At 41.1% G+C, this 12,106-nt stretch overlaps 1 protein-coding gene across 3 annotated transcripts in view; it reads right to left on the reverse strand.

Moving 5' to 3' along the window:
- Positions 1–1,817: 1,817 nt before the first annotated feature.
- Positions 1,818–12,106, reverse strand: part of SAMD5 (sterile alpha motif domain containing 5) — a 51,901-nt gene continuing 41,612 nt past the window's right edge. Inside the window, exons 2-3 of one of the 3 annotated variants that reach the window (XM_019424988.2) lie at positions 4,725–4,835; positions 1,818–2,202 (exon numbers count right to left, since the gene is read on the reverse strand). In XM_019424988.2, coding sequence (XP_019280533.1) covers positions 4,737–4,835 — 99 coding nt within the window. In that variant the 3' untranslated portion in view covers positions 1,818–2,202; positions 4,725–4,736. Of the gene's footprint in view, positions 2,203–4,720; positions 4,836–12,106 lie in introns of all 3 variants that reach the window. The other 2 variants (XM_019424989.2, XM_019424992.2) reach the window with 2 other exon arrangements.

The raw sequence follows: 12,106 nt of genomic DNA on the forward strand, positions 1-12,106 counted from the left end.
TAAAAGAGAAAATGCTACGAAATGATTACTCATCCTTAAGAGTAATTATCTCCAGGTATAATTCATGGTAAGACTCCTTCCTTTCTCTTATATTTTTCTCTTATATTTCTTACCTGATCTTCATTTAATGCAAAAGAATTAATGAGCTGCCTTTAATACTTCCCTACTTAAAGTTTTCTTCCTCTGGCTTGAGGTAAGAAGTCTTACAAGTCCATTGGCTAGTTAACCATTCTAGATTGTGACTCTTAATTTAGGTAGAGAATCATTATTTTCAGATTCCAACAGCAGACACAAAGAGATTTAAATGTAGCAAGATAACTGAAGTTAGACATAACACAAATAGAAAATAAAACTTTAAATGACCAGAGTCCCCCCCACCTTTTTTTTTTTTTTTTTTCCACTTGCCATAGATTGTAATGCCCATGGTGAGCAGAGTTTTCAGAAATTGGGTCCCTTCTAGCAACAGTTCAAAAAATGCATGTAAACGTACATCTGTGAAATAAATCTACCACCGATGCTGCACCTGGAGATGAGGTGGTGAAGAGGAAGCCATTTGTTATCACAATAAATTATATCTGTAATCTATACAGACCTCCCACTCCTTAAAAAAACAAAACAAAACAAAATCTAGCTTGGAAATTTTAAAGACTCTGGTTCCCTTAGAAAAAATTACGAAAAGGTTGACTGGAGTATGATCCTTACTTATCCGCAAGCAACATAGAGTTTAAAGGACAATTTATACATGCTTTTGAGCTTAGTCTCCTTGCGTTGCATTTGAGACTGATTTTACAGTGTCTAAATTAATCTCTAGAAGTAGATAAACTATGTAAACCTTAGATTTTTAAAGCAGTACTGTGATAAAAATGCCCTTGGAGACCTTAACTGCTCACCTAGGGGCCAGTATACACCAGGAAGAAAATGAATGTTAATTGCTTTTCCTTTGAGAGCCTCCTACTCTTAAGAATCACAATGCTGATGTAAACTTACATATCGTGTCTATTTCCAAGTAGTGTGGGAAAGATTCTGTAATGCAGGACTGCTCAGGGGCTCTCAGAAGCTGCCTGCCCTGGGAGCCTGCTGTGTATCTGTGTCTTCTTTGATAACTTCCTTTCAATTATTTTTGATCCCATCAACATGGCTGTGTTTTCTAAGCAGAAAATAAAACTACTGACATCCAAAGGCAAGAAAAGTAAGAATCAGGAATATTCCAGATTTGTCTTCATTTCCTTCCCCTACTTCCTTCTACTCTCCTTTCTGGCTGTGGTTATGCGACCAGTGGTTAGGTCTACCACCCTGCCCCCCACATGCCTGACATCAGAAACTTGGGGAGTGAGGTGGGATTGGACACAACACTGGCCTTGGCAGCCCCCAGGGAGTGAGGGAAACTAGCTATCAAGTTACAGAGCTGGCTCTAGCCTAGCCGGGCTTCTGGGAGAGCAAGACACTGTTACTGGTCCTAACACTAAACTTCAGCCAGGTTAAATTTAAAACGAGAAGTTAGAAAAATTGGTCTTCCCTGGGTGATGTTCCTTAATTCATCAGCTTTATGATTCTACCTGTATATGAAATGACTATAAAAAGCACCTTAAAATAAGAATTCCATCACCAAACTATTCTATATTGAATTCTATAAAAAAAAATCTCAACCCACGAAAACATGGTCCTATATGAAGCGAGAAGAAGATGTATGTTAAAATATAAAATGAAAGCTCCTAACTCTCAAGTTAAAGGCTAATGTGGAAACGATGTAATGGCGAGCTAATGCCAGAAACCTGCTCTGTGTCTTATATTACACTTACAATCAGTTATCACCCAAATGCCTCAGCCAACCTCATTTATTTCCCCCCAAGAATTCGGAGAATGGACAGGAGAGTTCCCAAAGTATGCACAAGACCTTATCTCAAAACTGAACTCAGTTCTTCTTTATGTGATGTTTCACTGCCTCACTTCTAGCTGTTGTAAGTTAGTTACCCAGGATACTAAGTTGATTATTCCAGAATTTTTCCAAGCAAAAAGTTAAGCTGATGAATATTTCCAGGGTCATCATCCATGTCCCTTTTTTGAAAGAAGGTTCTAAATATGCCCTTTTCCAGTCTTCAGGCACCTCATCAGTCCTCCACGAGTTCTCAAAAATGATATCTAGCGGTTCTGTGATGACTTCGGCCAATTCATTAAGTACTCTAGGATGCCGGCCATGGGGACCTGTGGATTTGAACATATCGGGGTTATTTAGGTTCTCCTTTACCCATTCTTCCCCTAGTCCATCATGGATTTCTGCTCCTAGTTTTCTTTTAAGTAAACTCCACACCCAGTGTGGGACTTGAACTCACGACCCTGAGCTCAAGAGTCACATGCTGTACCAACTGCTGCTCCTATGTTTAAGTCACAATTGTCCTTTCTGGTTATCAAATGGACTTTTAAAACAATAGTTTTTTTTTTTTTTTTAATGTTTACTTTTTTAGAGAGAGAGAGAGAGAGAGTAAGTGGGCGAGGGGCAGACAGAGGGAGACACAGAATCTGAAGCTGACTCCAGGCTCTGAGCTGTCAGCACAAAGCCCGACGCAGGGCTCGAACTCATGAACCATGAGATCATGACCTGAGCTGAAGTCGGACGCTTAACTTACTGAGCCACCCAGGTGCCCCTGAAAAAACAGCTTTAAGTCTCTGTTTTTTTTTTTTTTTTTTTTAACCTATCAATTTTCTCCTTGAAGCTACTGAATGAAAAATGTAATTTTTTTCAGGCCCAAGTCTTATTTGTCTTGTTTAAAAACGTTGTTCTTTTTTTCCCCCCCTTTTATGTTTCTTGTAAGAACAGGCAAGTAAAACAAAAAAAAAAAAAAATAAATGAAAGTATATCTTGCAACAGTTTGTCTCCTGACGTCACCTCGCTCCCTACTACGCGGGAGCGTCCTCAGTAGCAGAAGTAACAGCACACTTGGAGACATTCTAAAGGCCACCTATCTCGGGCTCAGAGGGTACATATCTATTCAACTTGTACCTGCAACTGCTAACTCAAAATGCACCTTCTGAAATAGAAAAAAGATTCACAGTCATCCTTAGAATCGTTTGTAGGCACACACAGTCACTTTTTCACGTAGGCATTTCAAAAGCGTAGTCGTACACGAGCTGGAAAGAGATCGAGAAGGATTTCTTAGGAAGCAGCCCCCTCTCGTAGAAATTGCCTGCTGTCCTGCGGTCATCTGTGCCGACGTTCTGGGATTGCTATTACACTAATTATCACCGAGCTGTGATAGGCGTTGACAGTTTTAACCCCTTCTTTGTCACAGAGAGTCCTCAGAAACCGAAAGCCAGCAACAGATTATGGCTTCCTGCCCATATGTCGCCGCATGCCCCAAATCCCCTGATGGATCTAGAATACAGGCAGGGGAGGAAGAAAGAGAGTGCAGAGGGGAAGAATGAGGACACGTGAGTCTTCCAACGCGATGTCTGATGTGACAGGCAGACCGTGCCGCTTGGATTCAACTGTTAACTTGTTTCATTTTGTTTTCTAATTGGAACAGCTTTTGAAAAAGGTTGAATCAGTTGTGCGGTCTTTTGTTTTGCCTTTCTAGTCTCCACCTCTCCAGCCTCACCCCTCGTTTTAGCTCTTAAAAGAGCCGTGTTAAGTGCCAAAAAAAAAAAAAAGTATTCTAGACATCACTAAAAGACTCTTTTAAAGAATAATTCTGCACATTTCTCTAGGGTACAACAATTTGTTTTAGCATGTGCCATTTTCACCCCTGCTCAAATAGCCACCTGCTGATGGCAATATGTTAACTAATATGTCATTATTAATTAGTGTGGGTAATATCATCCACCAACTGCATCTAAATGGAGAGAAAGTATTACTATCCGTGCTCAGAAAGTTTCTTTCTCCGGGGAATCAAGCTCTTTCCAGGCCCTTTTTTTTTTTTTCTATATTACTAAGTAATAATATCATACTACTAATTTACATATTCAAATAGTCACTCCAATAAATTCACATCTAAGCCAACGCCTCTATCAAGATCACTTCCTGCTATGAACTGTGGAAAAATCATGTTCAATCTATCTTGACAAACTATTTTTGCAGGGCGGTGGGCAGGGGGGGGGGGGGGGGAACGAGGGGAAGTTCCGTAGAGGAGGGAAGTCACCCTAATATAAAGACGGCAAGACTGTTTGGTGTAACGTTGTCATAGGTGAATGAATGGAAAGGCATTCCACCAAAAACTATCTTGCCTATACAGTGCAAGAGACTGCATTTCAAACAGAAAAGGCAGAAGAAAGAGCTTCAGGTTACAGCTTTAGGCGTCAGCGTTTCTCGGATGGCAGGAAGACCCCAGCTAGGATCAGGGCAGAGTCACAAAGGGAGGGATAAGGCAACACCCATGGTGAGGACATTCTTCCTACAACGAAAGAGTCTCTGATGTCTGCCCAAGCTAGATATAGTTCCGTCTGAAGTCAGAAAGATGGCCTCACCTACCTTGAAAGGTCATTTTTATTCTAGGAACCTACGAAAGTAAGGAAAATGCCTTTGGACAGGTTATCACCAGCAAATGCAGACACCTTCCATATTATTAAACCCCTTAAAGACGTGGGGCGTGAAATCATTCACAAACCCAGCACCGAGCTGACAGCCTCTGAAACCTCGTGTGTGCCTTTGCTTCAACAAAAACAAATCACATTCATTAAACAAGCCCAGCCTTCCATTTTGCTTTGTTTTATTTCTTTATTTACTTACTTACTTACTTGCTTGTTTATTTATTGTTCTTTGGGGGAGAAAGCAGGAGGCAGACAAACAGGATTTCCGCAGTTGGGTCAATGGAGAGTTTCAAGATGTGAGCAGTCCCAGAGAGCTGTAATGAGCCCAGCACATGTTGGTTCATGATTGCAAGGAAACGTCACTAATTTCTCTGTTACAAACGCGGCTTCACGCTCTGGCAGCTGACATGCACCGTGACGTCCCTGATCCGGCTCCTGATAGAGCCCACTCTTCGTGTGGAATAGGAGCGAACAGATTTTGAAAATTCTGCCCGGCTTGCAGGGGATACCTGCTGGAAAGGAGTCTTCTGGGCACCGCCAGTCCAGCCTTATTTCGCACGGCTGTTCTCCCCGCCACACTTTTTTCATATTTCCTTTCCCCCCTAAATTATCTGGCAGATGCCTACCAAGAAAGAAGCTCTTTCTTCACTCCAGAGAAATAATAATCTGTTTATATGTATTTATAGGCTTCTTTGGATATTAGGTTGACAAAAAAAATCATGCATGGCATTGCTTCAAATCTGGTCCTTTCTCAAAAACCATGAAAAGCCAAGCCTTGGAACAATAAATAGCAGGCTATATTTTTGGTGCTATCAATGCTCCTGAAGTGTTGCTATTTTTAAAGGTGGAATTTATGAAAAATGAATGCAGTAGTTTGTAATGTGCCAAATTATATCTCTCTATTTCTAGGGAAACACTGCTAGAAGAGAAGAGAAGAGAAGAGAAGAGAAGAGAAGAGAAGAGAAGAGAAGAGAAGAGAAGAGAAAAGAAAAGAAAAGAAAAGAAAAGAAAAGAAAAGAAAAGAAAAGAAAAGAAAAAAGGGTTCTTCCCCAGCTGGCCTAATTCTCCCCTAACCTGCCTTTGAAACCACTCTCAATAATAGTTATGGCCACACAAACCTAATTCTTGGGCTGAACGGTGACTTTTCAGTTTTATATGTTCTAGGCTATTATGGGGAGTGGGAGGGGCGGAGGGAAAGTCTTTCACTTCACAGATATTTGGCAATTCTCCTAATCGACGTTAGAGTTCCAATCCGAGAAACAGGGAGGGGCGGCGAAAGTTATTTAATGAATAAAGAAACTATTGTGCTGTAGTTAAAAATTAGATTTATGAGACTACATTTTTTCTCGGTTGATTATTCTGATTTTTAAGTGATTTCAAGTCTGTTACTCTTTTTAGCTTGTGATTTACCCCCCTAATTAAAGGCAATCAGAGTTACACGGAGGGTGCCCGATTTAGAAGTTATTTCTCTGTTGTGTTATTATTCTAGAGGCTATAACTCCACTGCAGATATAGAGCCAACAGGCAGAAAATATCCACATTTGGGTGCTGGGATAAAGACATAAAACTGGCGAGTGAATATTAATAGCCCATGCAGTTTCCTTACAATGGGGGTGGGGAAAACACTCTCAGGAAAAAGTTAAGATTGATGGTACAAATGCCACGTTCTCTCCTTCTGGATGACACAAGGGGCACAGAGCTGAATGTGGTCTGGTGGTCTGGTGACAAGATAAAAGCTTTTTTTACCTCATGACTTTCTCAAGCTAAGTTTCCCAACATTCAGTCACATCACAATGCCTATCGTTATGGAACGAAGGATGGTTGGAATTTGCTTAGAGAGACGGGGCTTAAATACAGCTTGTTTTTCTTTTTTTATTATTTTTTTTAATGTTTATTTAGTTTTGAGAGAGAGAAAGCGGGAATATGAGCGGGGAGGGGCAGAGAGAGAGGGAGACACGGAATCCAAAGCAGACTCCGGGCTCCGAGCTGTCAGCAGAGATCCCAATGTGGGGCTCGAACTCATGAACCATGAGATCAAGACCTGAACCGAAGTCAGACGCTTAACCGACGGAGCCACCCAGGAGCCCCTTCAGCTTCGTTTCAACTGTGAACTTCTCCAAGGGCAGAAACCACATTTCATTCTCTTTATGTCTCCAGTGGAAACATACATATAACGTCACACACACGACTATTGCTGACCAATGGGATCCCCCACAGTATAACGTTTACGTATCATTCCTCAGTAAGCTAAGTTCCTACTGGAAAATATCAGTCCGGCAGTCAGCTGAGAGTATCTATTTCCAACAGAGAAAACATTTTCAGTATATGTCCACTCCACCAGTATATATCGTGATGGTCACCTTTCCGTTCCTCAAAAGGCCTGGGTCCCCTCGGCTGCTGCACTAGGAAAGGCCAAGGCTGCCTCCCAGACCCCAGGAAGCTGGAGGATGCCTACTTAAGGTCACATAATTAGCTGGCATACATGTCCTTTCGCTGCTAGATTTCCCAGGGAATTCTACAGACTAAAAAAAAAATAACTGACTTCGGAGTGACCTACGTATATTTTCTTTTTTTGACTTTAAACACAAACACCCAATGGGGCTCCTGGGTGGCTCAGTCAGTTGGGCGTCTGACTTCGGCTCAGGTCATCATCTCACAATCCATGGGTTCGAGCCCCACATTGGGCTCTGTGCTGACAGCTCAGAGCCTGGAGCCTCCTTCGGATTCTGTGTCTCCCTCTCTCTCTCTGCCCCTCCCCTGCTCAGACTCTGTCTCTCTCTGTCTCAAAAACAAATATTCTGATACAACAGAATACCAGAGACTGGGTGGTTTATAAACAACAAAGGCTGGGAAGGCCAACCTCAAGGTGCCTACAGATTCGGTGGTGAAGGCTCTCTTCTTGGTTCACCGACACCATCTTCTCGCTGAAGGAGTGAGGGAGCTTTCTGGGGGACCTTTTATAAAGGCGCTGACCCCGTCATCCGTGCCTCATCCTCACGACCCAATCACCTCCCAAAGGCCCCACCTCCAAATACCATTCTAGGCATTAGGTTTCAACCTACAAATCTTGGAGAACACAGACTCAGTCTGCAGGAATGTTTGTCTCTAACCAGACTCAAGGCTGCCCACTGAAGGGTTCTCTCCTCTCTCTCTCTCTCTCTCTCTCTCTCTCTCTCTCTCTCATCTACCTAGTCGCTGTAAAATCATCCATTATTATGTACTAATGGTCTCTGAAGACACCATTAGCAGTAATCTGCTAACTCTTACTATGATTATCATCGATATGATTGCCCTTAACGGTATGTTTACAGAGAATACTGTAATTATTATTACCTGCCTATCCTAGCAACAGTAAACAACTGCTAATCTTTATTAAGTGACCTTCCTCTGTGCCAGGCACTGTGCTGAGAACATCGTGTATTTACGCGAAATCTCCATCACTTGTCACCAGAAGCCAATGTGATGCCTATCACAGACCCGGTTTTATAGATGAGGAATCTGAGGCTTTGAAGTGTAGGTAACCTGGCTGGGTTAAAGTATTAATCAGTGGCAGAGGGGGTCTGTCCAACAGCAGAGCCTCCTCTTATAAAAGGACGTCTGCACCCTATCATTTTTTTGAGTTTTTTAACATTTTTATTCATTTTTTGTGAGACGGAGAGAGACAGGGTATGAGCAGGGGAGAGGCAGAGACAGAGGGTGACATAGAATCCAAAGCAGGCTCCAGGCTCTGAGCTGTCAGCACAGAGCCCGATGGAGGGCTCGAAGCCATGAACCATAGAATCATGACCTGAGCCAAAGTCAGATGCTCAACTGACTGAGCCACCCAGGTGCCCTAAGTAGGTCTGCACCCCACTGTTTGTGATTGGGAATGTATAATAAATGGTGTTCCCCAAAGTGCCTATCACTTAGAATGTGAACTCAGAAATACGGCCTTTGCAGAAGGTTCAGGATCTCAAGATAAAATCATCCTGGATTTAGGGCCCACCCTAATCCTAAATCCAGTCACTGGTGTGCTTGTAAGAGGAGAACAGTCCACAGAGAGACATACACAGAGGAGAAGCCCATGTGAAGACAGAGGCAGAGAACAGAGAGAGAGGCAGCCATAAGCCAAGTGATGCCAGGAGTCGCCTGACGCCGGGAGGAGTGCGGAAGGATTCTCTCCTGGAGGCTTTGGGGGGAGCACGCCCTCTCCCCCAAGACCTGATGTTGGACTTCTGGATTCCAGAACCATGAGAGAATAAATTTCCGTTGGTTTAAGCCACTCAGCTTTTGGCACGTTGTCATAGAAGGCCTCGGAAACTAATACAGACCCCTCTTACAGAAAGATATAATTTCTCAAATGCTCTTAGGAATATTTTTAATCACCTCATTGTTTTAGGCAGTACATGCAAATGTGATTTGAGGCAAAAGGTATTTTTATTCAGAATATTAAATGCTGAGCATAATGCTTACTTAGATATTATATGCAATGTCATTCATAATATATAAGGGAAATTTTGCTTCTTCACATTAAATAAATGATGCAAACTATTTAAATTAATTATATAAGAAAAATACGACTTATGAAAAATACATTAAAGATGATACACTGTGTTTATACATGAACTCCGTGTATATTAAAAAGCCGGCTGAGATTTAACCACTTGCTACAGCATCAAAAATAGAAAATAATCAGAATTTGAAATTACTGCTTTTCTTTTGCTTAATGTCCACTGATTTATTATTTGTTTGAATATTTATGATTTGCTTTAAATTGCAGGACAAGAGAAGGGTTCAGTGGCTATTTGCAAGCATTTCTCTACAGATAACAAACGATGTATGTGGATACTTTCATTTCCAATGAGTTCAAATTGCACATAATTGCCCATAGTTTTCTGTTTTAGTATCAGTTATTGATGAATGAGAATTTAATGTGCAAGGTAAGCATATTTGAGCTCTATGAGGTTTTCATTTTAAAGAGGACAATATTTAAATAATTTTCGGTATTTTCATTACAAAATACATTTAAAGGTCTATAATGAAACAGTCACTATTCCCAACCTGGAAAACTTTTTTTGATTTCTCTGACAGCTCAGAAGGCTCCAGCTGGAAAACACTGCAATTCTCTATTAGCAGTCGCCAAACATTTGGTTCCAGGATCCATTTGTATTTAAAAAAAAAAAAAAACAAAAAAACAAAAAAACAAAACATTGAGGATTCCAAAGAGCTTTTGTTTATGTGGGTTATAACTATTGATATATTTACACTATTTGAAATCACAACTGAGCAATGTTTGAAATATTTAATTCATTTAAAAATAAAAATAGTAAATGCATTACATGTTAACCTAAGTAAGATTTTTATGAAAAAAATACATTTTCCCCCCAAATTAAGAAGCATGGCGTTAATTTTCATTTTTGGATATTTATTTAATGGCTGGTTCGACAGACTACTGGATTCTCACCTCATCCACATTTGATCTGTGACAATATGTTATTTTAGGTGAAGTATCTAAACAAAATCTAGCCTCACACAGATATGTCATTAGAAAAAGACTAAAAAAAAACAAATAAAAAGGAAAATTATTTTCATAGTTTTATTTTTTATTTTCAAAAAATTTAATGTTTATTTACTTTTGAGAGAGAGAGACAGAGTGCGAGCAGGGGAGAGGCAGAGAGAGAGAAAGACACAATCTGAAGCAGGCTCCAGGCTCTGAGCCGTCAGCACAGAGCCTGAAGCGGGGCTCGAACCCACAGGCTGTGAGATCATGACCTGAGCTGACGTAGGACGCTTAACCGACTGAGCCACCCAGACACCCCTGGTCTGTTTTCTACTAATGGACCTCTTTCCATATATGACTTGGTAACATCATGCATTGGTCATTTGGAAACGGGTGGATTCATGGGTTATGCACTCTGCCAAACAATACACATCATTATTCGATATCAAAAAAGTAATGTATTTGTTAACGTCACTGCCCATTTCATCAAAAAAGCCTTCGACATGGGAAAATTGTCAATCTCACTGTGACAGATTTAAGTTTTCCAAAATGTACTTTTATTTGAATATTCAGATTTTAGCATTAACCATAAATATCCGTCACTCACGTTCAAAAAGTTATCTGCTAAAAAAAAAACAAAAAACAAAAAACAAAAAACAAAAAAAACCCAAAAAGTTATCTGCTAAACACCCAAGTCTAAATAACCACAGTTTGTTTCTCAGTCACTCTTTCAACTGAAAGTGATGTTCCATGAATAAAGCAGCCAATTCAGCGGGGAACTCAAACAAGAAGAGACTTGGTTTGCAGAGTCAAGGTTCACACACACTTCCATTTGCAAAGGAAGTCTTTATGGGTACCTAGGAGAAAGAAAATAAATTTCTCCCTACCCTCTAGGTTCTTGGCTGAACTCACCCCCCCACCCCATAATAAAAGAGAGACTAAAAAGAGAAAAACAAATTTAATATCGTACAGAAGCCAATTTGACAATAAGTTACATTAAAAAATAAATAAAAATAATATTGTGTGCATGAAGGCCCCAAAGATATGAGACCCAAAGAAGTGACAAAAACAGGCAGCTATTATACCTTTTCGGCAAAGAAACAATAAATGTGTAAAGAATTGACAAGGCAAAGAAGTTGAGGCTTAGGGTAGTAACTTAGTAAAGAAATATCAAGGTTTGTTTACAAAGGCTCTTGGCCTTGAACTCCCTAGCTCTGATGGTAAAGATGACTCCTTTCCCCCTGGAGCGGGGGCCACCATTCACATGGAGATTTATTTTCTGCTCTCAGAGAGACAAAGGACAGTCAGAGCATCCTTCCTGCATCAGCTGTTTCTCATGGAACTTTAATTCAAAGTAATCAATATGCCAAAGTGGTATTATTTGGGGGAACCCGGCCCCTAACCCCCATGAAACAGTTTTCTCTTGGTCAGATAGAGTGTTTTGTTTTTTTTTTTTTTTGAAATGTACGCAGAGATTGTGATTTAATAAACATACGTATCTCCACTACCCACCAAAGACATTTTAAGGCAGATGACTTTCTGGGGCATGTAAAGGTGAGGAATACAATAAACCCTAATACAGCTGGTGTCACTGCCTTGATCGGCACCAACATGCCTGCGTTTTTGCTCCCTGTTGCTTTTGTGCCACTGGTGCAAATGTCCACGGGGCGAAAAGGTGAACAATGTCACAGGGTTGCTATAAAGTAACTCTTACCTTGCAGAACCTAGAAGGGTCTCAGAGACCCCCTGAGGTCTGTGGCTCACACTTTGAGAACCACCGCTCTATACCACTTCTAGACGCAAGGGTCAAGTTGATATCGCAAAATCAGCACCAATCTCTGACCAACTCCTCAGTCTGGAATAGAATTCTGCCCTTTGAAATAGAAGCTCCTTGCTAATAATTGCTCTGCGTTTACCCTCCTGGCTCCCTATTTGCCTCAGCCCCAAGAAACTAGAAAGTCTGGAGCCTTCCTGCCATGAAAGCCAGTTGACTTTCTTCTCCTGTCTGGTGAGAGAGACTGCAGCGATAGCTGGTCTGAGGGGGTCGGGGGCGTCTCTAAGGCACTGTGCCTGCCAGCTTTCACAACAGGAGCTTTTGAAGTCACT

The sequence above is a fragment of the Panthera pardus genome, unplaced genomic scaffold (genome assembly GCF_024362965.1).
Source record: "Panthera pardus isolate Hobbes unplaced genomic scaffold, ASM2436296v1 HiC_scaffold_17, whole genome shotgun sequence".
Lineage (NCBI taxonomy): Eukaryota > Metazoa > Chordata > Mammalia > Carnivora > Felidae > Panthera > Panthera pardus.